General features: G+C 42.0%; 1 protein-coding gene across 4 annotated transcripts; it reads left to right on the forward strand.

Annotated features, from left to right (window-relative positions):
• Positions 1–45: 45 nt before the first annotated feature.
• On the forward strand, positions 46–27,984 carry LOC112260056 (equilibrative nucleoside transporter 2). 4 transcript variants are annotated; one of them, XM_024434852.2, is made up of 13 exons: positions 46–300; positions 16,008–16,064; positions 16,426–16,507; positions 17,364–17,509; positions 17,809–17,948; positions 18,170–18,304; positions 18,503–18,600; positions 19,185–19,254; positions 19,823–20,004; positions 22,391–22,493; positions 22,671–22,756; positions 23,000–23,199; positions 24,463–27,984. In XM_024434852.2, exons 2-13 carry the CDS (start codon positions 16,033–16,035, stop codon positions 24,572–24,574), a joined length of 1,386 nt encoding a protein of 461 aa, XP_024290620.2. In that variant the 5' UTR covers positions 46–300; positions 16,008–16,032; the 3' UTR covers positions 24,575–27,984. The 4 variants fall into 4 exon arrangements, with proteins under 4 accessions (XP_024290620.2, XP_024290623.2, XP_024290621.2 ...); XM_024434855.2 differs by having other exon boundaries at positions 19,826–20,004; XM_024434853.2 differs by lacking the exon at positions 46–300 and adding an exon at positions 11,717–12,213.

Here is a 27,984-nt window from a genome sequence, read left to right on the forward strand (position 1 = left end):
GAAAATTGTAGTCCACGATCTACATTATGGGGAGGAGCATCTCAGCAATATGCGATGCTGTGTTTGATTCTGCCGGGATCGTGGGAAATGAAGGTTACGCTCTACGTGAGCCTCTTACTTCAGCGTAGCCGTTCGTAACGATTTGGCGCTCGGGCCACGTGGAGTGATACATTTACCGTCTAACAATTTTTAATTATGACCTTCATGTCGTCGCTTTGGTATTCACAACGACATCAGCTTTGTTTACCGTCGCGACAGTGAAAACATTGAGCTGACTACCACGTTTCTCGTCACTACAAGGTGAGTGGGCGCAATGTGAGTCTGGCCTCTTCCGCGGTTTGATACGGAAAGCGGGAATGAATTACTACAATTGTTTCAGTTAATCGTAGCGATCAATTGTTTGGGAGTATAATCGTGTGAATTGGTTTTCGTCATTGTCTGTTAGGTGATGCGACAGACAAAGCCGCTCTTGTTCACCGGGCTTCTGGGATTTATAAAGGGGCCCCGTTTTGTAGTGTTGCTAGAATAATGTCGCCTGCTACAACTGTCAAATGGGTTGTTTAGTGAAATTAGATTATTGGTACTTAATATGCTGAAGGGAAATATACATCACATTCCCAGACATCTTTAGGCTGAGTACAAGTAACGTTACTCAAGTTTGCTCGTAATGCATATGCCCACGGAGGCATGCTGTAATTCACAGAAGTTTACGTCAAATCCTAAACCGTATTTTCAATTGAACTAGATGTATTTAATTCTATTGAAATTGCATATCTGTTGAAGAATGGCGGGGCAGGTGCATTGCGGCTTGCTCTCAACAGTCAGCCAGTCAGCCTTTACAAACGGACTCTTTCACCTCATACGCCATGACGGAGCGCTTGTTCAGTCAGGCAGGGCTTGGAAATCGTCACCAAAGGACACGCAGTTTTGAATATTCAATATTCATCATGGGCTTTTTGGACACCACATGGCCAAGACTGACGCAGTCGAGATTTACTCGTAATCCCTGATAAGAGATTCAGTGATAAACTGCGTGGCCTCTTCTGGAAATTCTGGGTGATCGGTCAGACGCGTTTATTTTCTGTACTGGTGTCTGCCATATGATTTGGAAGTGAAAATCAACAGTTCTACTGAGAAGGGCTCTTTAATTATTTGTTACTTTTATTTCTTATATATTTTTTAAGGTATTTTTCTTAACTGCATTGTTGCTTAAGGGCTTGTAAGTCACTGTAAGGTCTACCTACACCTGTTGTATTTGGCGCATGTGACAAATAACATTTGATTTGATAGGCTATATCTACATCTAGGATCTTAAAATGTTTCCCTGTATAGCCTAAGTAAATAATCAAATTAGCTTATTTGAGTAATAAAAAAGGTAAAAATCACAATGGAAAGGATTTGAGAAAATTCCACCTTTTTGTTATCATGTTAGATATGAAAACAATGACAGAATAGATAAATCCTAATCTTTCTGTTTTGGTTATGACAGTACCAACTAGACCAGTTGGTGCTCAGAGACACTGATAAATCAGGGAGCTGCTCCACTTCCAATCTGGTCTACACGCTTGTGTGTGTGTGTGTGTGTGTGTGTGTGTGTGTGTGTGTGTGAGATGGAGAGAAGAAAGAGCAAGAGAGTATGTGTGTTGCCCATGAAAAGTAATTTCACAATTACACAGTGCTATGACACATTTATGGCTTGGGAAAACCGGTAAAGATCTATTTTTAGTCCCGCTGTTCCCCCAATAAATGCCGCTTTAGTCTGATGGACAGCTATTCTGTATGCAAGACGGCCCATTCGGAGTCATGGAATGAAAAACCTAAAATGAATGTAATTTATCCTACTCTACCGTTAATAGGCTACTGTCTGTGTGGACTAGTCTGCTAGTGTGACTTCTAGTCTAGAGGAACAGCAAGGTGCTGAATTGGTGTCTGGCTGTGTGTAGGGCAGTGGCCGAGCGTTCCCAGAAACAGCCCAGAGTCACCGTTTTTTACATATTCCCCAACCCATCAATTCTTAGCCTCTAGTCTGTGAAAATAAGTACACAAGAATCCTCAGTCTCCCAAGTTTCTGCTTAATCAGCTGATTAAATTGTCATGGGGCAGTGATTGTGTACGTGCTATTCTCTTGATCGTCTAAAGTTCCCCTTCTCTCTGGGTGATGAGGTTGAGCAGGTCTCTCTCTCTCTCACTCCTTCACAAGGTTGCGTTATCCATGGTTTTACCCAGTTTCAACAGTTCTGCTTGACTGCTTGTTGTGTAGTTAGTTATGCTGAAATGACTTTGACCAGACAGATATAGGCCTACCTCCGGTCTATCACTAGAGGACTGGGTGATCTCGGTCTCCGAGGCTGATGTGAGGAAGGTCTTGAATCAGGTCTACACTCACAAGGCTGCGGGGCCGGACGGTATTCCAGGGCGCTTTCTCAGAACATGCGAAGATCAGTTGGCAGGCATATTCACTGTAATTTCACATGTAATCCCCACATGTCTTGAAATGGCTACCATCATTCCTGTTCCTAAGAACTCTAAGGCTTCATGCCACAATGACTACCTCCCTGTTGTACTCACATCTGTAATCATGAAGTGCTTTGAAAGACTGGTTATTGCACACATCACCTCTATCATCCCAGACACCCTAGACCCACCCACCTAGATAAGAGGAATACCAATGTAAGAGTCCTGTTCATTGACTTACAGCTAAGCGTTCAACAGCATTGTCCTCTCCTAGCTTGTCACCAAGGTTAGAACCCGGTGACTGAACACTTTTTATGTCACTGTACTTGTGCACGTGACATTAAAAACTTGAAACTACTACAGTGCCTAGTGGAAGTCGACACACTCCTTGCATATGGTACGCCGCTTTGGTCTTTACGTGTCAAATAACACCATTTGACGCGTTAAATAAACTTGTTGACCAATCAGGACCTGAATATGACGTCACATAATAATTGAACACGTTCATACATTTTTTTCCATAGTGTAATCAATGTGTAATAACTATCGGTCGTATTTCATATGCACAGCGATTCACCGATACGTATGCTATGATGCTGGTAAAGTTTTGTCTCATGCACCTGGCGCTGCCGCAGAAGCGCAGACACGCGCAGACACACCAAGCTCTGGACAGTGCTGGTCATAAAAAAGCTAGCTAGCTGAGGGATACAAAGCAATGTTCTTACCTTATCATAGCAAAACGACCATCTAGTTCAGTAGCTACATCTAAAATACCCCTAATTTATAAGACAGTTCTTATTTGATTGATGGTGGGCGGATCCACCAATGTGAAGGTAGCTACAATAAGGATTAGCCACAGTAGTGGAATTTGCGGTTTGCCTTCAAAATAAAAGTCTGTCATTGACAGTGATGCAAATGAATACAAATAGTGGAATTATGTCATAATTGAATATATCATGCTAAACGAGGTTGGAATGTCATAGAAATTCAACAAAATACAATTAGTTAATTTGATAAAAATCTGTAATCACACTGGCTATATTAGATTTTAGAATTGCATTGGGGGGTGTACTTATTTCACTGTACAGCCTTACGTATGGATTGTGGATCAATGACATGGGTTAACAGTCTACTCCGTGACAGCCAGAGAACATTAATGTTGTAGCTGTTATTGCGGGACTCTGAGACCACTGAATTGAGACACATTTATTGTACCAGTCAACCTACTATGTGTATTGAACACTATTCCAGAGGGAAAACAATACTGCGTGGATGTTTTGGAGTCTGAGAACTCTGAAATCTGAGGAAGACATGGGGGGGGGGCACTGAGTAGACTGATACCCCATTTAATTGATCCCCCAACCGTAGGTAAGGCTGTACAGTGCAATATGATTGTCAGTACGTGCAATAGGCTGACTGGGGAGGTGATTTCCCTCATTCAAAGTCCCCGATAAGAGGATATTTGCATAAACTTTTCACAGTTGTGTTCAGTGGGTGTCACCGAGTAGACTGATTCCCCATTTCATTGCTCCACATTACAACACTCCAACCTTGTTTAACATTATCTAGTCTAAATATGGCATGATTCCACCAATTTGTAACCTTCTGTGTCACTTTCAAAGAAGAACCTTTAGCATGAAGGCCAACCACAAATTCCACTATTGTGGCTAATCCTTATTGTGGCTAGACAAAACACATAACCCGTTCCGGTCAAGCAGCCTCACTAGTCAGAGGAAGCTAGCTGGTTGCTTATAACATAAGCTTTGGACAACAAATGCTAGCTAGTTATTTACAGGAACTGAAGTTCAACAAAAGTGGCTACCTAGCTAATACTTACTCACATGGATTCCTAAATCATTGCTAAGAATATTGAAAATGACTGCAGTTTCTACCTGTCATTGTTTTCAGGCTGGTTGCTAGGTACCAAGATAAAGCTAGCTAGCTTCCGCAGAAGTTGCTAATAACATCTGTATCGAAGATATTTGCAAATGTTTTTTTAATGTTTTAAAAAAATATCTTATTTCAAAGGCTCACACAGACCTTTTCCCACTTGGTTGAACAAATTATTAACAACGTGGTATTGTATACACATCGTTCGTGGCCGGTGTGTGCTTGTTTGCAGACAGTGCTACTGAATAGTAGTGGTGGAGCTTGGCTTGAACATGCAAATTCAGCACACACAACATTCCATACTAGAATTATGTTATTTGACGTGTGAAATTAAAAGCTTATTTGATGCGTCAAATAGTGTTATTTGAAGTGTATTGTTTTTGACACGCAAAGACCCAAGCAGCGTTCCATACTTGCAGTCTTCACATTTTCCTGCCTTTAAATTAAATCTAAAAAAAGGATTGGGTAAATTAGATTTTTTTTCCCCCCTACAAAACTATAAAACGTACTCCACATATTCAAAGTGTGTGAAAGTTAGAGAACATTTTCTAAATTAAAAATACATTTAAAAAATGTCTTGATTGCAGATGTTTTTACACCCCAGAGTAAATAGTTAGTGGATTTCCTTTGGCAGACTTTACAGCTGTGAATCATATTCTACCAATTTTCCGCAACTCTTACAGCAACATACAGTGCCTTTGGAAAGTATTCATACCCCTTCACTTATTCCACATTTTGTTGTTGTTGCAGCCTGATTTCCAAATGGATGCATTTTTCCTCACTCATTACATACATTTTTCCTACACACAATACCCCCCAAAGCGAAAACATGTTCTTAGAAATTTTTGCTAATTTAATGAAAATGAAATATCTAATTTATATAAATATTAACACCCCTGAGTCAATATGTGTTTGAATCACTTTTGGCAGTGATGACAGCTGTGTCTTTAAGAGCTTTGCACACCTGGATTGTATAATATTTACACATGATTATTTTTACAATTCTTCAAGCTCTGTCAAGTTGGTTGTTGATCATTGCTAGACAGCCATTTTCAATTATTGACATAGATTTTCAAGAAGTTTTCAGTCAACTGTAGCTAGGCCATTCTGGAACATTCAATGTCGTCTTGGTAAGCAACTCCAGTGCATGTTTGCATGTTTTAGGTTATTGTCATGCAGAAAGGTGAATTTGTCACCCAGTGTCTGTTGGAAAGCAGACTGAACCAGGGTTTCCTCTAGGATTTAGCCTATTCTTAGCTCTATTCCGTTTATTTTTGTCCTAAAGAAACTCCAATAGTCCATGCCGATGCCAGTGATGTTGGATTTGTCCCAAACATGACGCTTTGTATTCAGGACATAAAGTACATTTCCTTGCCACCTTTTTTTGCATTACTTTAGTGCCTTATTTTCAAACAGGATGCATGTTTTGAAATATTTGTATTCCGTACAGGCTTCCTTCTTTTCACTCTGTCTGTAACGGCTTTCCTCCTGGGATGGAGAGGCGGACCAAAATGCAGCCTGGTTATAATTCATGGTTCTTTAATAATGAAACTATACATGAATAAACTACAAAACAAGAAACGTGAAAACCCGAAAAAGTCCCATGTGGTACAAACACTGACACAGGAGGAAACAACCACCCACAAAACAGGCTACCTAAATATGGTTCCCAATCAGAGACAATGACTAACACCTGACTCTGATTGAGAACCATATCAGGCCCAAACACAGAAACAGACAAACTTGACATCCAACATAGAATGCCCACTCAGATCACACCCTGACCAAACAAAACATACAAAGCAAACTATGGTCAGGGTGTGACACTCTCATTTAGGTTAGTATTGTGGAGTAACTACAATATTGTTCCATCCTCAGTTTTCTCCTATCCCAGCCATTAAACTCTAACTGTTTGAAAGTCACCATTGGCCTTATGGTGAAATCACTGAGCGGTTTTCTTCCTCTCCGGCAACTGAGTTAGGAAGGATCATCTATTAACATTTGAACATCTTGGCCAGGTATTGTTATAATCTCCACCCGGCACAGCCAGAAGAGGACTGGCTACCCCTCATAGCCTGGATCCTCTCTAGGTTTCTTCCTATGTTCTGGCCTTTCTAGGGAGTTTTTCCTAGCCACGCTGCTTCTAAATCTGCATTGCTTGCTGTTTGGGGTTTTGGGCTGGGTTTCTGTACAGCACTTTGTGACATCAGCTGATGTAAGAAGGGATTTATAAATACATTTGATTGATTGATGCCTGTATCCTTGTAGTGACTGGGTGTATTAATACACCATCCAAAGTGTGATAACATCACCATGTTCAATGGGATAGTCAATGTCTGCTTTTTTAAATTTTACCCATCTACCAATAGGTGCCCTTTCATGCGGGCGTTGGAAAACCTCCCTGAACTTTGTGGTTGAAACTGTGTATGAAATTGAGTGCTGAACTGAGTGATCTTACAGTGCTGTTGAAAAGTATTTGCGCTCTTTCTAATTTTCTCTATTTTTGCGTATTTTTTTAATACTAAATGTTATCAGATCTTCAACCAAAACCTAATATTAGTTAAAGGGAACTTGAGTGAACAAATAACACAACAATTACATACTTTCCCCCCTTTATTTCATAAACAAAGCTATGCCACACCCAATGCCCCTGTGTGAAAAAGTAATTTCCCCCTTACACTCAATAACTGGTTGTGCCTCCTTTAGCCAGACGCTTCCTGTAGTTGTTGCTCAGTCTCTCACGTCACTGTGGAGGAATTTTGGCCCAGTCATCCAGGCAGAATTGCTTTAACTCAGCAACATTTGTGGGTTTTCAAGCATGAACTGCTCGTTTCAAGTCCTGCCACAACATCTCAATTGGGATTAGGTCTGGACTTTGACTATGCCATTCCAAAACTTAAAATGTGTTGCTTTTTATCAATTTTTGATTTTTGATTGTCTGTTTAAAAAAAAATCATTGTCTTGCTGCATGACCCAGCTGCGATTCAGCTTCAGCTCACAGACAGATGGCCTGACATTGTCCTGTAGAATTCTCTGATACAGAGCAGAATTTATGGGTTCCTTTTATTGAGGCAAGTCATCCGGGACCTGAGGCAGCAAAGCATCCCCAAACCATCACACTGCCTCCACTATGCTTGACCGTTGGTGTGAGGTTTTTACTGTGGGAATGCAGTGTTTGGTTTTCACCAGACATAATGGGACCCATGTCGTCCAAAAAGTGGACTCAAGTTTGCCAAAAAAGCACCTGGATGATCATCAAGACTCTTGGAAGAGTGTTCTATGGACACGTGTGTCAAAGGTATAACCATTTTCTGCAAATCTTGGCACTACCCACCCCACCATTTGGGAGAGGAGCGTTGCCTACACTTTCAAATGCTCCAAAATCCATCTGAGGAAAATGAGTACCTAGCCTAGTTGGACACTTCTTTGTGACACTTATCAATTTCAACCCTTTCAATGACTCCCAAAGCCTTATTGGACCAGAACACACAGCACAGTCTTTGTTTGTGAACTTGTTTTTATGGTGCTGTTTTTTTGTTGTTGTTGGTTATTTGAAATAAATGTTTTAGGTTTACTTATTTTTGCCCCATTTTTAGTATTTTGCTAATCCTTATTTGTTAATAAATACATGTTTTATAGTGAATGGTTGGTGTTAATGGATGGTGTAAACACTAGATAAAATTAAAATACAATCTTTAAAATGAAAATACAATGTAAAAACTATATAGATATAGTATAGTCTGTTTTTAGCTTTGTCTTTTATATAACCAAATGAATGAATTTATATACAATATTCTGCCCATATTAATGAATTTATATACAATATTCTGCCCATATTAATGAATTTATATAGCCCAGGGGTTCCCAGACCTTTGCACTCAGGCACCCCCCTCTTCCAGCACTGGGGAACATCCCATGCCCCTCCCCTGCGTGCGAGGGCGCCACATCTATTTCTATGAGCACAATTATTCTTCATGACACAAACTGTTCACACCCCTCTTCTTGGTAGAGAATTTTGCAGGTTTTAAAGCTTATTTCCTGCAGTTCTACACATTATGTTATGCAACGATAATGTTGCAGTTTCTTTAAAGCAAACGGTCATGCACTTCTATTCACTTTGCCATGTCTAATGTGTATTCATGTGATATTTGAGTGAGTAATAAATTACAACAATATCTATAGGCTTAAAAAACCTACATACAAAAAATAACAGTTGCTGACATGGGCTAATTGATCTGGACATCTCTTTTTTTTCACATAAAAAAAATGTTTTCCCCCTTTTTTCTCCCCAATTTCATGGTATATAATTCGTAGCAGTTAGTCTTGTCTCATCGCTGCAACTCCCGTACAGACTCGGGAGAGGCGAATGTCGAGAGCCGTGCGTCCTCCGAAAAAACAACCCAACCAAGCCGCACTGCTTCTTGACACAATGCCCGTCCAACCAGGAAGCCAGCCACACCAATGTGTCGGAGGAAACACCGTACACCTGGCAACCTAGTACCCGCAAAACACCAGTCTCAACGTCAACAGTGAAGCGGCGACTCCGGGATGCTGGCCTTCTAGGCAGAGTTCCTCTGTCCAGTGTCTGTGTTCTTTTGCCTATCTTAATCTTTTATTTTTATTAGCCAGTCTAGAGATATGAGACATGACTTTTTCTTGGTAACTCTGCCTCGAAGGCCAGCATCCCGGTGTCGCATCTTCACTGTTGACGTTGAGACTGGTGTTTTGCGGGTACTATTTAATGAAGCTGCCAGTTGAGGACTTGTGATGCGTCTGCTTCTTAAACTAGACACTAATGGGTGCCAGCGTAGCCTAGTGGTTAGAGCGTTGGACTAGTAACCGAAAGGTTGCAAGATCTAATCCCCGAGCTGACAAGGTGAAAATCTGTCGTTCTGTCCCTGAACAAGGCAGTTAACCCACTGTTCCTAGGCCGCCATTGAAAATAAGAATTTGTTCTTAACTGATTTGCCTAGTAAAATAAAATGTACTTGTCCTCTTGCTCAGTTGTGCCCCGGGGCCTCACACTCCTCTTTCAATTCTGGCTAGAGCCAGTTTGCGCTGTTGTTCTATGAAGGGAGTAGTACACAGCGTTGTACGAGATCTTCAGTTTCTTGGCAATTTCTCACATTAGCCTCCATTTCTCAGAACAAGAATAGACTGACGAGTTTCAGAAGAAAGTTATTTGTTTCTGGCCATTTTCAGCCTGTAATCGAACCCACAAATGCTGATGCTCCAGATACTCAACTAATCTAAGGAAGGCCAGTTTAATTGCGTCTGTAAATCAGCACAACAGTTTTCAGCTGTGCTAACATAATTTCAAAATCGTTTTCTAATGATCAATTAGCCTTTTAAAATGATAGACTTGGATTAGCTAACACAACATCCCATTGGAACACAGGAGTGATGGTTGCTGATAATGGGCCTCTTTACACCTTGTAAATATTCCATAAAAAATCTGCCGTTTCCAGCTACAATAGTCATTTACAAACTTAACAATGTCTACACTGTACTTCTGATCAATTTTATGTTATTTTAATGGATGAAGAATGTGCTTTTCTTTAAAAAAAATAGTGTAAATACAATATTTATAGCCACACATGATTTAACGAAGTAAACCATAACATTGTTTTACATTCTTTAACAGACTAATAAACACAATCACGCCTATAGACTACAGCTCGCTTCAGATTCCCCGGAGCTTCACAGCTTCCCCGGGGAAACTCAACGTATTGTAGCCTCACGCGGAGAAGAGAGTAGCGGAGGAAGGTTAGCCTCTGCTGTGCAGTGTTCTTGGTCAAATATGACCTTTTGCGGTGGTGCTCCAAGACCTTCACCAGCGACCGTCTATAATGCCTCTGTGACTTTCACGAATTGGTGAGCGCTTCAAAGGAAATGGAGTGTATGAATCAGACACCACACCAATAGAAAGCGTGGCTTTTAACTCAGCCTTGGTGTGAACATGCTGGCAAGTGGTCGGTCCTTGGTGGAAGCATGCCTCCTGGCAGAAATGTTGCTCTCTCTGAAATGAAATGTAACAAAGCAAAGAGGGGAAGAGTTGTTTGCATGAGTGCCTTGCTTTTTCTCACCCACTCACATTCTGAATTGAAATATCACTCTCCAACTTAAATTCTTCGTTAGTATTCTCCTGGTAGGCCACAGGTGGGTGTCTATGTTGGAGATGGGCGATATGGCCAAAAAATCCCTATCGTGCTAAATTGCCTGAATTGATGCAATAACGATAAATTGAACGATAAGTTTATAACATTAATGTGCTCTGCAGATTGTTTTGAAATGATCCTTTTAAACTACTACTACTAGTGTGATAGTTGAATGGGTGTAACAATCACTCATATTAGCAAATGTATTTAATTTCCTACATCACATTTCTCTAGTATAGTATCGATGGCAACACCCACCCGTAGCACGCGCTCCAGCAGGTGTATCTCACTAATCATCCCTAAAGCCAACACCTCATTTGGCCACCTTTCGTTCCAGTTCTCTGCTGCCTGTGACTGGAACGAATTGCAAAAATCGCTGAAGTTGGAGACTTTTATCTCCCTCACCAACTTCAAACATCTGAGCAGCTAACCGATCGCTGCAGCTGTACATAGTCTATCGGTAAATAGCCCACCCAATTTACCTACCTCATCCCCATACTGTTTATATTTATTTACTTTTCTGCTCTTTTGCACACCAGTATCTCTACCTGTACATGACCATCTGATCATTTATCACTCCAGTGTTAATCTGCTAAATTGTCATTATTCGCCTACCTCCTCATGCCTTTTGCACACAATGTATATAGACTCTTTTTTTCTACTGTGTTATTGACTTGTTTATTGTTTACTCCATGTGTAACTCTGTGTTGTCCGTTCACACTGCTATGCTTTATCTTGGCCAGGTCGCAGTTGTAAATGAGAACTTGTTCTCAACTAGCCTACCTGGTTAAATAAAGGTGAAATAAAAAAAATTAAAAAAGTAATGAATGATATCAGCAGAATGCTTGAGATAAGTGATCGGTACGGTCGGTTTATCTTCCCAGCTCTGGTGTGCGTGTGTGTGCAGGCAGTGTATGTTTGTGGAGACAGGGCGTTGTTGATGACTGAGGTCAGCTATGTCTAAGAGAGAAACAAAGGAAACCCAAAACATAAGAGCTTTCTGTCAAATGACAGCCCTTTTAAAATGTCAATCTTACCTCAACAACTGGGATATGTATATATAAAAAAACCAAGTCCCCCCCCCACTTCAATTTCTGGATTTCTGCATTGAAAAGCATGTCTCTGTTTGACGCTCACAGATATGGTTTCTCCCAGTCAGCACGGGTAGGGACTTGCCAACCCACACCCTCACATCCACCCTGCCACTGTTCCACACAGACTAGTCAAAACAAGTTGGGTAGCCATGTTTTGCTCCCACAACAGAGCTCAATGGCAGACTCGGATGATACGTTTCAACTGAAGGGATTGTCAATGGGGTACATCTTTCAAATAGAGTTACGTTCTTCGTACGGCGGAAGCTGTAGGACCCAAACAACTTTTGGATAGATTTTTGTAAACTACGCAGCTGTGCTACCTGGGCAATTTCTATTTGTGTTGGGTTGTAGTGTGGAGCCTATCAGTTTGTGTGTGTGTGTACAGAACCAAGTGTGTACACAGGGAGTGGACTCTTGCTTAATCTACAGTTTTGTAGAACTGACTGTTCCTATTGAAATCGATAGAGTGTGAAGTTGTTGAACTGGGAGAGGGGTCGGGTCTCTCTCTATCCAGCTAACAGCCTCACAGTACAGGCTACTATCAAGTGGCTCTTGGACGAGGCTTGGGCCGTATACCGGGATATTTGGAAAAAGCCTCGGGAAGCTTTTTCAATAACGTCAGTACCGTCAACTGTTTCTTTGAAGTGTTTCAATACATTTGAATATTTGTAGCTACTTTAAGTTACCACCTGCAGTCAACTTGTGTAATACGCTAGGAGGTGAAGCAGATTGTGTTCTTCATTTCACGTGTCACTTTATTTTACATTATGAAGCTTACCGTAGTTCACCAGAACAGTTGAGCCAGTCACGTGTTTGTAAGTAGTACAACGGGAGAAAGCGGGTTTAACTTGCTATTGCTAGTTAGCTATTGTGCATTCGTTAAGTATTCAGACTGCTTCACTTTTTCATATTTTGTTACGTTACAGCCTTATTCTAAAATTGATTAAATTGTCCGTCCCCCCTCATTAATCGACACACAATACCCAATAATGACAAAGGGAAAAACTGTTTATTTGAAGAAAAAAAAAAAAATACAACTGAAATATCACATTTACATTAATTTAATCCATTTTAGAATAAGGCTGTAACATAACAAAATGTGGAAAAAGTTAAGGGGTCTGAAAACTTTCTGAATGCACTGCAAGTAAGTGGCTGAATATACAAGGAGACATGGCATCGTATGTATGTGTGTGTAATATATATATATGTGTGTGTGTGTGTGTGTGTTTAGCTTTTTGCCTTGTTTGAGAAGTCAAAGCGTTTTGGATGAGTGATCTGTACAGCTGTTAACTTGATTTCCTGTGTTTTATTTTTCTCCTCCGTTCTCAGCCCGTCTGCTCCTCCCCCCTATTCTTAGAGCAGAGCAGGCAGGCCTGTTGCCCTAGCGATTCCACACACACAGCATATACACATACTGCTCCAGAACCAGACCCGTTCTTCCTTCAGACAAGCATGCGTCAAAACGTTGTTCATTTGCACAATTTCGCTCGTTCACATTCGCTTGTAATGGTCCAAACTCAGCTACTACCTATACTTGTATTTATTTATTTAACCTTTATTTAACTGGGCAAGTCAGTTACAGTTTTTTTTGATTGCTTAAGCACGATTTTCAGAACAGGGCCCGTGTTTTCAAAACACTACACCCAATTAGCAAAACACTACAGATCCTTTGCAAAATTAAACACTCTTGTAAAAACTACACTTCTTTTTAAAAACCACACTTTGTTACCATATGAAACACAGACGTTTCACATTACTATGCTCTGTTTGCACGAGTTACACTCTGCTGTGATAAACCTAAAACACTTTCAGCACTTCTACTTCCCTATGATTAGAGTAGGCTACTATCAACAAAGTACAAATATAATGTCAATTCACCAAACACTACACAAGACCAATGTTGCAGACTGAAGAAACTCATTTATTTCTCAACACGCCCAAAATGTTAACATGGAGATTCATAATACTGTAACCAAACGTCACTTTACGTATTGTAAGATCAAAATAAAAAAATAACTAGACATTGTCTCTTCGCCTAGCTGGATCTGGCCAGAGAATTTCATCAACATCGCAGGTAATGTTGTCATTAGCAAGACACCTTGGAAAGAAAAGTCTTGAATGACGAATCCATCCTTGCATTGCCGCTACCTCCACCTGGTCACAGGCTTCCTCCATGGCTTGGATGAGGGGTACCTCAGCCTGGAGACGGAGATCATATACCTTCCACCGCCATGCCGAGAAAAACTCTCCTATAGGGTTGAGGAATGGAGAGTATGGTGGAAGATATAGGACGGTGAAATGTGGATGTTGCTGAAGCCAGTTCTGAACCAGAGCAGAGCGGTGGAAAGACACATTGTCCCAGACAACAATGTATTGCATATGATCGATTTGATTTGCTGCTGTTATGTTGTGCAATTGGTCCAAGAATGTAAGTATGAGTGCTGTGTTGTAAGGGCCCATATGGGCATGGCAGTGGAGGACCCCATTCTGTGTAATGGCTGCACAGAGTGTTATATTACCCCCACGTTGCCCTGGGACATTGACTATAGCCCTGTGGCCAATGATGTTTCTTCCCCTCCTGCGTGTTCTTGTCAGGTTGAACCCAGCCTCATCTACGTAAATTAACTCATGCTGGATCTCCATCCATTCGTAAAACTCTCTGAAAAACAGTGTCAGGCAAAATTGTGTAGTTCAGTGTAGATCTAGTATACATATTACAGTACAGTAAAAGATTGAGACAGTATGCAAGATCACAGTGCTAAAGTGAATACATACCTCTGCATTATCATGCCGCAGTCGTTTCACCCTTTCGGAATTGCGCTCGAAAGGCACTCGATAAATTTGCTTCATTTGAATATGTTTGTTTCTTTAGGATGCGTGCCAGTGTTGATGTTGAGACCTGATGGATATCGTTGAAAATGGCGTGGTTATTGACCATGTTAGCTTGGAGCTGCTTGAGTGTTATAGTAAACATTGGTTTTTGCCAAAACCATGTTACTATCTCCCTCTCTTGCTGTTCTGTGAACATTGGAGGCCTTCCCCTTGTTGTTCCTGACCCTCAATCCTATGTAGAAAAAAAAAAACAGTATACAATAGTACAGTAATTTCACAGGAAAAGGTAACAGAAGTGCTGATAGTGCATAGAATACAGTACTGTAAGCAGTTACTGAAACTGTGCAGATGTTTTTGATATGATGATATTTTTACAATACCTATTTTCCAGTCTAAATGTTCTCATCACACTTGCCACTGTATATCGGCTTAGATTTGGCTGTACTCGCAGTCCAGCCTCCCTCAGCGTCAGGCCGTGGTTGACAACGTGGTCAACCAGTGTTGCGTGGATCTCATTTGTCAGATTCTGTCCTCTTTGAGCACCTTCTTGTCTTCCTCCTCGTCCTCCTCGTTCTCCTCGTCCTCCTCGTTCTCCTCGTCCTCCTCGTTCTCCTCCTCTTTCTCTGACTCTTTCCATTGTGCTTGAAGGCCGATGAACTCACCTGCTGCTTTTTATAGTGCTAATACACCTGATTGGTGTGTCTACAATTAATCAAACGAGTGTTTGCACACCTGATGACTGTGTTGAACCAATAGGTTGGAGGGTGTGGTAATCTGACAGTCAGTGCTTTGGTATTGCAAGGATGTGACTTCATGATAGATTTTTGTGTGTAATGTATGTTAAGTGTGTTTAGTGTTTTGCAAATCACTGTGTGTAGAGTTTTGCAACAAGTGTGAGGTTGACAATGTGCTTATAGTTGTGCAAATATGGGCTGATGTTTTGCTTCTTGAGTGTAAGGTTTTGCTAATAGTGTACTACTTTTAATTTTAGTGTGTAAGCAATCCAAAAAAACTGTAAGAACCAAGTCTTATTTACAATGACGGCCTAGTGGGTTAACTGCCTTGTTCAGGGGCAGAACAACATATTTTTACCTTGTCAGCTCGGGGATTCGATCTAGCAACCTTTCGGGTTATTGGCCCAACACTCTAACCACTAGACTACCTGCCACCCCCTGCCGTATAACTTTATGAGCTGGATTGCCTGACTTTGCGCTTGTTAGCATATTTAGCTAGCATCCTCTATTGAAATTCTCTATTAGTTGGTGACAATTTTGTGAGCATTCCGTTTATAGATGCCCAATGGGCTTTTTTGCATTTTTAGAGCCCCCTTTATATACTAAGACTGTAATACCATAAATCCCGGGATGAGAGAAGGCCGGTATCACGATATGAAAATCTGAATCCTGCCCAACCCTATCTTGGACATACTGTCGTGTCGTGGGAATGGCTCCTACTCCTTGCCGCAATGTTCTAGAATGTGGAAAATGAACTGTATTCTGTAAATAAAGTGCTTAGAGAGGATAGACAAATCTACACTTGGTCTTTATGTTGACTATGTTCCCCTTCCTTTTGCCCCTAGTTTAAACCGAACCCCATAGCACAGGATGAAGGACCGGACAGACGCCCCGCGTGATAGGTGAGTGAGTAGCTGGCGCCGCTTCCTCTTGCAAACTATAAGTATCTATTTCTTTCTCGTTTCTGCTCTCACTCTCAACCAGAGTCCTATTTTTACATTTTGATTTTAAGTGAAATGCGCTCCAAGCAAAGCATTGGTGCTGAAAAGGAACTTTGTACTGTTTTTAATCGATTTGATTTCATTTCTGATGTACTTCAATAAAGTTCACTATTGTTGTATTTTAACCTGACTGGTTGCACTTTATTTCACGGTACATAAACTACCTGCTATTTTTTAAAGAAATAACATGCTAAATACATACCAAAAACTTAAGAATGACATGCTTGTTTCTGATCTTTTCATATTTTCCTCCCGTTCCCAGGGGCTGGTTGGTGGGGATCACCTTCTTCATTCTGGGCCTCGGGACGCTGCTACCATGGAATTTCTTCATGACCGCCTCCATGGTAAACCCAACCTCACATGTCTTCATAACAACAGGTTCAGGGTCAGATAGTTATTCACCACCCTAAAGGCTACAGTCAGGATTAGAGCATGGTAGATCTGATCCTAGATCTGTAGCTCTGGGAAACGTTTGTATTAAAGTTTCCCAAAGCTACAGATCGAAGAGCAGATCTACTTTGGCTCGGGTTCAACAAGTGCAATACTTTGTGTCATGCCAAAGTAGAGCATTGGCTTTCTTAAGGAATTATCTTGGAAAAGTCGTTTTTAAAAAGCAGCCTCTGAAAGTCAATGTTGTTTGGATTTGTTCTGTATGTGTATTGTACATAGAGGATTAGCTGAGTTGTTGGTATGTTCAAGTCAAGTATTTTGTCCGAGAGGGATTTAATGTGACTGGCCCCCTGTTGTTATGTAGTCTTGGTGTCCACTAAGTATCTGTATGTTGAAGTTAACCCCTTATGGTGTGGTTGGAGACCCCTTAAGCTATAGAACATCACATGAGTATTCCACTTTGAAGCTGTGTGTGTGTGTGTGTGTGTGGCCTAGCCTCTAAGGCTAAGCTCGCTCTATGTTCAAATGTCAAACCCCACAACTCGTAGGGTTAGCTCATAGGGTTTGCTTTGATTCTTGGTATACAGTTCACGTTTGTAGAATGACTAGACCTATTTGTATAGGAACAAGTGACGTGTGACCACTGATGTACCATTACTGTATGTACTTAGCCGATAGCAACTAACAACCATATTGATTGTTGATGTAAACTGGGTCATCTCTTGAGTCCTGTGTGGCTCAGTTGATCGGGCATCCTTGTAACGATAAAAGTGTTTGCAAAAAGACAATTTTTACCCCTTCTGTCAACAGTATTTCAATAGACGCCTCAACAAGACAGAATGGAGCAACGGCACGGTGGTGGTCCAGAAAGAGTACTACTTCAACAACTGGATGACTCTGCTGTCCCAGCTCCCCCTGCTGCTCTGCACTCTGCTCAACTCCTTCTTCTATCAGCGGTGAGACAGCACTTCTTCTCTCAGGTCTACATGTCCTCCAAATGCTAAACAAACACTTTTTTTTTACTGCATACTTGGCTGACAATTGTGTGTGTGTGTGTGAACAACCCTTTTGTGTTGGCCATTTTATTCAACTGCAAATAGGTGCAAAAAAGCTAATATGCTTTGTGATAGAGTGGATTTTTAGGTTGGCCTCAGTTTAAAGTAAAAAGTAAAAATGTGTAATATTGCGTGAAGGTGGTGTGTTGCTGTCTAATCCAGTGAGATTGTGAACTAACCTTTTTTAAATTTATGCGTAGGATATCAGAGATGGTGCGGATAGCGGGCAGCCTGGTCTTCATCCTCGTCCTCTTCATCCTCACTGCCATCCTGGTCAAGGTCACTATGGAGGAGGACTGCTTCTTCTCTGTTACCATGGCGACCATCTGGTTCATCAACTGTGAGTAGGACGTGGTTGTCTGTGTGTATGTGGGGGGGTCATTGTGGTGTGTGTGTGTGTGTGGAAGAGAAACCATTTGTCACAAGATGTGTGTGATGGCATTAATATAGTGTGTATGAGTAAGGTGTGTGTGTGTGGGCAGGAGGGGGTGGTATCATTAACTGTTTGTTGATGATGTGCGCTATATTATTAACCCTGTCTCTCTCTCTCTCTCCTTGTAGCGTTTGGAGCGGTGTTACAGGGCAGTCTGTTTGGCCTGGTGGGCTTGCTGCCTCAGAGGTACAGCGCTGTGTTTATGAGTGGCCAGGGGCTGGCCGGCACCTTCGCTGCTCTCGCCATGCTGGTCTCCATAGCCAGTGAGTCACACACACAAACCAATATATCAAATATACAAAGAAATACTTGGAAATAAACACGCACCGCTCACATCAGATATGCTCAGTGACTGACTAGCAAATCATTCAAATGCGGCAAGTAGTCAAGTGAGTATGGTGTGGCCTTTGCAACTCCACTTGGAATTGACCTCTCCTTTTTCTTTCCTGTGTGTGTGACAGGTGACACAGACCTTGAGACGGCTGCGTTGGGTTACTTCATCACTCCTTGTGTAGGAACCCTGCTCACTCTCCTCAGCTACCTCCTCCTGCCTCGCCTGGTGAGTGGCTCAGCCCTACGAAGCCCCAGGACTGGAATGTAATAGATAGATAGATATCACACGTTGGGCCTCAGAACAGACCCTGTATCCCTCGGGACTACAGCCAAGTTTTATTCTGTAACGTCGACGCAGGGAGACAGGAAGCAGGTGCAGTTAGTGAGTTAAATGACAACAAAAATGGACCGATAACAAAAACCAAGCGCAGCGTCTGACATGGAAACACAAATATACTATCCGATGACTGATAACAAAAGAGTGCTATATAAAGGGTGAGTAATCAAGGAAGTAATGATCAAGGAAGTAATGAAGTCCAGGTGTGACTGATAATAAGACGCAGGTGTGCGTAATGACGGTTGCCAGGTGTGCGTAATGGCAGTTGCCAGGACCTGTGGTTAGTAGACCGGCGACGTCCAGCACCAGGGAGTGGGAGTGGGAGTGGGAGTGACATATCTAAAGAATCTGTGTCGCAGGTTGGGCTTGTAGCTGACCAGTACAGCATTACTATGTTTCATTGAAGGAATCCGTGTTCAAGTTCGGCGAATGTTCTGTCTGTCTCATTTGGCCTCTGCTCCGGTCTCATCTAGAAGTTTGCCCGGTTCTACTTGGACAAGAGCAGGAGCTATGAGGTGGAGACCACAGACGAGCTGCTGAAAGGTGAGGCTGCTGAAAGCTGCTGAGAGGCCTATTCATTTTATGCTCCTATACATCTCAATAACCATCCAGTACAGTGCAGCCTGTCACTGCTAGTATTCCTCTTTAAACTCAGGGGGGCTGTATGTATCAAGCATTTCAGAGTAGGAGTTTCGATCTAGCATCAGGTCCCCATGTCCATGAGGGTTATTGGCTGCCACCTGCCCTCTATCGAGATCCTGCACGACTCCAGGACAAGGAAGTGTGCAGGAAAGATCTTTGCTGACCCCTTCCACCCCGGTCACCCCCTTCTCCAACAATTCCCCTCTGGCAGGCAGTTCAGATCACTCATGACCAAAACCTACCCACCACCTTAACAATTTCTTCCCCCGGGCTGTGGCCCTCACTAACTGTACTAGTCTGGTGGGCACATGCCCCAGAAACTAGTGTCATGTATGGCGCTGCATCCCTCCCTCCCTCCCCCCAACACTGCCCATTACTCCCTCACACATTTACCTCTGCCTGTTGATTTATCAATGTGAGGTCAAGTTGACCGTTTTCCCTGGCATTTTCCCTGTTCTTCCTCACCTAGCAGAGAGGGACACGGAGCAGAACGGCAAGCTGAAGGGCAAGGCCAACGGCTCATTGGCCAATGGTGATGCCAGCGGCGAGGAGGTGGAGGTAGAGGAGGGCAGTCCCAAGCATAACTTCCTTCCCCTGGAGCAGGCTGAGGACAGGGACCGGAAGTCCACCGTCATGGAGGTGTTTAAAAAGGTAACGCTGACCTCTGTTATTACTCAGCTGTGTGTGTATGTGTGTGTGTATGTATATATATATCTCAGCAAAAAAGAAACGTCCCCTTTTCAGAACCCTGTCTTTCAAATATAATTCTTAAAATCAAATTAACTTCACAGATCTTCATTGTAAAGGGTTTAAACACTGTTTCCCATGCTTGTTCAATGAACCATGAAAAATGAATGAACATGCACCTGTGGAACGGTTGTTAAGACACTAACAGCTTACAGACGGTATGCAATTAAGGTCACAGTTATGAAAACTTAGGACACTAAAGAGGCCTTTCTACTGACTCTGGAAAAACACCCAAAAGAAAGATGCCCAGGGTCCCTGCTCATCTGCGTGAACGTGCCTTAGGCATGCTGCAAGTAGGCATGAGGACTGCAGATGTGGCCAGGGCCTAAGACAGCGCTACAGGAAGACAGGACGGACAGCTGATCGTCCTCGCAGTGGCAGACCACACATAACAACACCTGCACAGGAACGGCATATCCGATCATCACACCTGCGGGACAGGTTCACCGGCAAATTTTTTTTGCCTATGGGCACAAACCCACCGTCGCTGCACCAGACAAGACAGGAAAAAAGTGCTCTTCACTGACGAGTCGTGGTTTTGTCTCACCAGGGGTGATGGCGGATTCGCGTTTATCGTTGAAGAAATGAGAGTTACACCGAGGCCTGTACTCTGGAGCGGGATTGATTTGGAGGTGGAGGGTCCGTCATGGTCTGGGGTGGTGTGTCACAGCATCATCGGACTGAGCTTGTTGTCATTGCAGGCAATCTCAATGCTATGTGTTACAAGGAAGACATCCTCCTCCCTCATGTGGTACCCTTCCTGCAGGCTCATCCTGACATGACCCTCCAGCATGACAATGCCACCAGCCATACTGCTCGTTCTGTGCGTGATTTCCTGCAAGACAGGAATGTCAGTGTTCTGCCATGGCCATTGAGAACGTCTGGGACCTCTTGGATTGGAGGGTGAGGGTTAGCGCCATTCCACCCAGAAATGTCTGGGAACTTGCAGGTGTCTTGGTGGAATAGTGGGGTAACATCTCACAGCAAGAAGAGGCAAATCTGGTGCAGTCCATGAGGACGAGATGCACTGCAGTACTTAACCTGTAGTGACGCCCAGCCCGTGAACGGGACCGTTATCATCATCTGACACTAATTAGCATAACGCAACGGACATAAACTTCCTAGAAAATATTTATATTCATGAAAATCACAAGTGAAATATATTGGAACACAGCTTAGCCTTTTGTTAATCACCCTGTCATCTCAGATTTTCAAAATATGCTTTACAGCCAACGCTAGACAAGCATTTGTGTAAGTTTATCATAGCCTAGCATAGCATTATGCCTTGCTAGCAGCAGGCAAACTTAATCAATCAAATTAAATTGTTTACCTTTGATGAACTTCGGATGTTTTCACTCAGGAGACTCCCAGTTAGATAGCAAATGTTCCTTTTTTCCAAAAATATTACTTTTGTAGGCGAAATAGCTCCCGTTTGTTCATCATGCTTGGCTGAGAAATCGCCCGGAAATTGCGGTCACCACAACGCCAAAAAATATTCCACATTAGCTCCATAATATCGACAGAAACATAGCAAACGTTGTTTAGGATCAATCCTCAAGGTGTTTTTAACATATATATCCGTAGAGGCAATTGGTTTCTCATAAGAAGCGATTGGAAAAATGGCTACCTCAGTATTTTACGCAAGATTTTCTGCGGGAGACACCATGTGACCACTTGCTAAATATTGTCCCTTACGGCTATTCTTCAACGGAAATGCACAAAAAGACGTCACAATGCTGTAGACACCTTGGGGAATACGTAGAAAACGTAAGCTCATTCGTAGCTCATTCACAGCCATATAAGGAGTCATTGGCATGAGGCGGTTTCAAAAAATGCGGCACTTCCTGGTTGGATTTTATCTGCCTGTAACATCAGTTCTGTTGCACTCACAGACAATATCTTTGCAGTTTTGGAAACGTCAGTGTTTTCTATCCAAAACTGTCAATTATATGCATAGTCGAGCATCTTTTCGTGACAAAATATCTTGTTTAAAACGGGAACGTTTTTCATCCAAAAATTAAAATAGCGCCCCCTAACACCAAGAGGGTAAGTTTGCTGAAAATAAACGCAGTTGACAGTGAGAGGACATTTATTTTTTTGCTGAGTTTATATAATTTTAAATTTTATATATATTTTTTTATATATGGCTCTGGTCTATAGTTGCGGTCCAATTCCCTACCCTTTTCCCAAAGTGTACACTTGTTCACTCCCCTACATGCATTTGGAAGTAGTGTAAGCATGGACTAAAAATTTCCACCATATTGTTTACCTTGTCCCTGTCTCTCTTCAGATATGGGTGATGGCGTTCTGTGTGGTTTTTGTCTTCACCGTCACTCTCGCTGTGTTTCCTGCCATCACTGTGGACGTCAAAACCATATACCCTGGGAAATGGGGTATGTATACTCTCTTTGATAAATATGTTTCAAAAGGGTCCTTCGGCTGTCTCCATAAGAGAACCCTTTCTCGTTCGAGGTAGAACCCTTTTAGGTTCTATATAGCACTATTTTGTATACTGTATGCATGTCATGAGACTTAAAACCACCTATTAACCACCTCTTTCTCCCCATCAGAGTCCTATTTCATCTCTGTGTGTTGCTTCCTCATCTTCAACGTGTGTGACTGGATCGGTAGAACCGTCACCACCCTGTTCCAATGGGTAGGTTTCTGATTCATTTGATCTGTGTGGATTGTCATTTTATTACACACTTGATAGGATCACGATGGATTAGATTTCTGTAACATTTTTCCAAGCTTCTCAGGGTTTTTATAATCCTCTACAAATTGAAATTCTCTCACTTTCTACCCCTGCAAGAAAGCTTCAGTTATTACTCGTATTACATTTAGTTGTTATTATTACTTTGTCTTACCAGTAACATTTCTCTCTGTGTTTGTTCCGCAGCCTCCCAAGGAGAGTCGTCTGTTCCCGGTGCTGGTGGTCTCCAGGGTGGTGTTTGTTCCCCTGCTGATGCTCTGCAACGTCCAGAGCCGCTCCTACCTCCCCGTCTTCTTCTCCCACGACGCTGCCTTCGCCTTCATCATGATACTCTTCTCCCTCTCCAGCGGCTACTGCGTCTGCCTGTCCATGTCCTACGCCCCACAGTGAGTAGAAGTAACACACACACACACACGGCGGCAGCTTACCCGGCAGGTAGCCTAGCGGTTAGGGCCGCTGGTTCAAGTCCCCACGCAGACAAGGCGAGAGATCATGCCGATGTGCCCTTGAGCTAGGCACTTAACTAATTGCTCCAGGTGTGCCGTTCATAATGGTAAACCCTGGCTGTGACCCTACTCTCTAAGGGTGTCTCAGGGAGAGTGGGATATGCAAAAAAAACACATTTAAATCACACACTTGGTAACGTGTGAAATAGGACAAGCACACGTGCACGCTCCGTACGTGACAGTCCACTGTCGTAACAATACGCCAGTTGTGCACATATTAGCTCCTTCAATCTCATTTCCATGGCTTGTTTACACACAATCTCTCTCTCTGGCATGTCACTCTGTTGACTTATTCTAATAATAGCAAAGTTCCCGTCAAAATCCGTCTTTTTTTTGCTTAGTGGGACTATCATTTGTTTTTCAACTGGACAATGACCAAACACCCCTCCAGGCTGTGTAAGGGCTATTTGACCAAGAAGGAGAGCGATGGCCTCCACAATCACCTGACCTCAACCTAATTGAGATGGTTTGGGATGAGTTGGACCTCAGAGCGAAGGAAAAGTGCTCAGCATACGTGGGAACTACTTCAAGACTGTTGGAAACGAGAATGCCAAGAGTTTGCAAAGCTGTCAAAGGCAAAGAGTGGCTACTTATCTCAAATATAAAATATATTTTGGTTTGTTTAACACTTTTTTTGGTTACTACATGATTCCATATGTTATTTCATAGTTTGATGTCTTCACTATTATTGTACAATGTAGAAAATATGAAAAATGATATTTGAAAGAAAAACCCTTGAATGAGTAGTTGTCCAAACTTTGGACTGGTACTGTACATACAATCATCATATACGCTGCTGCTACTCTGTTTATCATATATCCTGATGCCTCTTCACCTTACCCGTATACATATCTACCTCCATCACTCCAGTATCCCTGCTCATTGTAAATATGGTATTGGAACTGACCATGTATATAGCTGACTTACTTTCTTGTGTTCTTATTTCTATTGTGTTTTTGTTCTACTTCACTTTATTAAATAGTACTACTGATACGGATTACTGCATTGTTGGGCAAGAAGGACATTTCACTGTACCTGCATACTGTATCTATGTGTATGCCGCCTGGCTCATCATCACATCTGTCAGTATGCATCATCGTCTATTTCTACATCTCTGTAACCCTTTTCTCTCTGTCCTCCCAGGCTGGTGGCGTCCAAAGATGCAGAGACAGCTGGGGCCCTGATGACTTTCTTCCTGGGCCTGGGCCTCTCCATCGGGGCTGGCTTTTCTTTCCTGCTGCGTCTACTGGTCTAGACAGGCACACCAGAGGGACCACCACCATCCGTCGCCAGTCCCTGTTTCGAACGACGGTCGCCTCCATGGCCATTCATAAATTTAGCGACCACTGCCACCAAATGCCATATTTTTTTTAATACCTAGAAGGACCTAGGCTGGGAATAGAGAGCTGCCTGCATATAAAGCCTGCATCAAAAAAATGAATTTAGTACTGACCACAATAGATATTATACAAGGGATTTGAGTATTACCTCTCCATCTGCCACATACATATACTATACTCACTGAAATAACTGAGAGAATGGCCTTAGGAGCTGGCTTTAAGGGAATAATGCGACATGAATGCTAGCTACCTACTTAACAAGTGGTTTACAGTGATAAGAATGCATCACTGGTTGCCTCTCGGAATAATGGACACAATCAGTGCCAGACCGCTCTAAACTTGGGTTGTTTTCGTTATTTTTGAGTTGGACCATTTTAAGGATTTCTTTTGTGTTTTTGTATAAAGTTATTTGTTTTCTTAGCTTTAGAGCTTTTTATGTAAGGCGTTAACTTGAGGCCAAGTACTGTAGCTGTGTGAGTGTTTGGAGAGCTAATGTATTGTTACATTAAGTAGTTCCATTATATTATAATCCTGCCTAGAAACGGCAGAGCAAATCATACGGCTACCGGCTCTGAAGTTGATTTACTTATTCTTTTCAACTAAGCATTTTATTTGATTTAAAACGTATATTTCGGTTTTATTTACACATCAGAACAAAGTTACCACGTTACACAGAAAACATGGACATTAGTCTGTCGACATCAGCACATTCCTAACCTTTTAGCCCGTTGGAGTGGAGAGGAGCACCTATGGCGTGTTCAGCAGAGTGAAACAGATGTCATGTACAGATAAAAAAAACTATTCACCATTCCACTCACTTCCTGTTTACGTGAGGATAATGGCCCAGTAGGACTGTTTTTTTTTTAGAAACAAAATATGTTTGATAGGACCACTCCAGCCCGTTAGTCAAGCAGCTTCTGTTTTGATTTATTTTTACGAGGGCAGGCGGGTTATGGGAGCCTAACCATATTCCTAACCCATTCCTGTCCTCTTGTTCTAAGGGTAGCGTTGAGTCTGACCTTAACACCATTCCGCTTGGCCAACCTACCTAGTCACTTTGTTTAAATAGAAGTTTTGCCTTAGATGTGGTGTACAAAGGCGTGCTGTTCCAACTTTTCAAAAAGGAAAGACCCAGGCTTCATGCTTTGTCGTAAGCAGGGTGTGTTTTGGCCCTATGTAATTAAATGTTTAACTTCTGACAATGACCATGAAAAAAAGTGGCAGCTATTCTGTAGTGTTGATGAGGTGAATTGGTTGGATTTAAAGTAACGGTTTTGTTTCGCTGTTGGTCATTTACTAGAATAAACTATAGTGTTTGAAGTAGGATCACAAACTAGAATGGCTGCTAGCTGTCTTTGTTTGAGGCGTTGGCTCTGGGCAAGGTGTCTGTATCTGCCAATCTGTGAGCTTCATACTTCATAGAGTGTCACACAGACAGTGGGAGTACTAGCTAAACTGCATTACAGTAGGCCATTATAGGGCCTTACATTTGAAGACATTACCATAACACTAAATCACAATTCGAGACACAATTCTCTGGCGATTTTCATTTCTTGAATGTGTCATGGCCACGATGACTGACTTGGAGTCAGATTTTACATTTTTAAACTGCCAGTATAAAGAGTGCCATGAACACAAATGACAACAAATCACTTTATTTTCTAAAACTGGGCTTTCAAGCTATAGATTTTTAGGACTATAAATGTATTTATTTTTGCCCATTCCAATTTTCTTCTAGAAATGAACGCAATCATTAGAAACTTACAAACTATTGCATGAAACATTTTTTGTGTGTTTGCTCTTTTTTGGTTTCTAGACTTTCTCCATTACTCTTATTTTATTCTCCATAGTTTTATTGTTTAATGCTCTGGAACGTGTGACTTCTTCTAAGTGTTTTTTTTTTTTTTAACCTTCCACTTTGGGCTGTGTCAAGGTGTAGTTTATACATGCGTAGTCTATGAGCAGAATTACTGTTTTACCTCAATTTGCAACAAAATCCGTAGTTTGAATGCCACCTTTTCTAGAAGCTGTTTCATTTTCCCTACATTTTCCCCCGCGTTGGGCCACCCTAGCAATTCGAGTTAGAGCCAATGAGCTTCAGCTCGCCATTCGAGTGACAGCTAGCAAGATGCACACACAGCAGAGGGAGAGCCATGACGTGGTACGCAATTTTCGGGAACTGCTTTTGGCTCATGAGCGCTACTTTCACAACTACTAGCTAAAAGGTAGACAAAAGTACCGGAGAATCTCTTCATTCTGATTTGATTAAGGTGTATGAGTGAGTTTTCGGAATGGAGTGAACTAAGTCATAAATTAGGTACCTGTGCATAAAGTGTTGTTGAGTAAAACAGCCGTTTGGTTTCAAAAGGGCTGGACGAAGGGCTGATGTAGACAATGGCCCTGTTTGAATACACCCCAATTCTCCGCACATCTCCCAAAGTGTGCACTTTCTTGCATTGGCGTTAACAGTAGTGGAAAGTGGAAAATCCCTCCAACCAATGTTTTTAAATCCATGGCGAGGAGTGTGTAAGTGTACACTTCAGGAAAATGGTGGAGAATCTAAACCATTTACTATGACTTATTTCTGGCAGGAGTCAGGACTCGGGGTCATGACCTTGTCTGAATTATTTAACATGGGATTGTCGACATACTGTGGATCACCGTTGACAGCTTAGAGTTGCGTAATAACACATTACTTGAGTAGGAAAGACTGAAATATAGCAAAGGCCAAGAGTCCGACATACTTTTGAATAACCTCTTCTTTAGGAAGCGAGACCAGATCGAGGGAATAGTGATTCAATTATTAGTTGTAGATAGTTAAAATAATACCTGTTGTAAAAGTACTTTAGGCACTAAGCCGTAACGTGGTTTTTGAGACCCCGGTTATGAGAAGAGAGTCTTCTCAGGAATATAAATGCCATTGTTACATACATGTTACTGTACAGTGTTTTAATACAATTTCAGCTTTTGTTTTATGGCGCCACAATCATGCCAATCAGTTTGTTAGGCTGTGGCTGTGAGCAGGGATTTGATCTGTCAGGATCGTACTGTATGATTGGGCAACAAACATTTAACGTGCGCTACCACAGCGAAGGGAATCGTGGCTCTGTGTGTATATGCATGCATTGGCGTAGTTATTCTGTGTTGAGGAATTTGACTTGCTGTTGGGATAGTTTCTGATGACATTAAATGGATTGTTTTTAGATTTTGGTTCATGTCTTTGTTCAGTACTTGAGTGGACATCGAAACAAACAAGGATTAATGGAGTAGGTGTTCTATTTGCTTCTGCATGGAAGGCACTATCAATAAAAATATTTAAAACACA

The sequence above is a fragment of the Oncorhynchus tshawytscha genome, linkage group LG10 (assembly GCF_018296145.1).
Source record: "Oncorhynchus tshawytscha isolate Ot180627B linkage group LG10, Otsh_v2.0, whole genome shotgun sequence".
Lineage (NCBI taxonomy): Eukaryota > Metazoa > Chordata > Actinopteri > Salmoniformes > Salmonidae > Oncorhynchus > Oncorhynchus tshawytscha.

What these genes read in the sequence shown, in the direction of transcription:
- LOC112260056 (XM_024434852.2), top strand. Translation starts at nt 16,033, where the DNA reads ATGAAGGACCGGACAGACGCCCCGCGTGATAG. An exon ending in ACAGACGCCCCGCGTGATAG is followed by an intron (nt 16,065 to 16,425) that starts GTGAGTGAGTAG and finishes TCCCGTTCCCAG; the next exon opens with GGGCTGGTTGGTGGGGATCA. An exon ending in TCCATGTCCTACGCCCCACA is followed by an intron (nt 23,200 to 24,462) that starts GTGAGTAGAAGT and finishes CTGTCCTCCCAG; the next exon opens with GCTGGTGGCGTCCAAAGATG.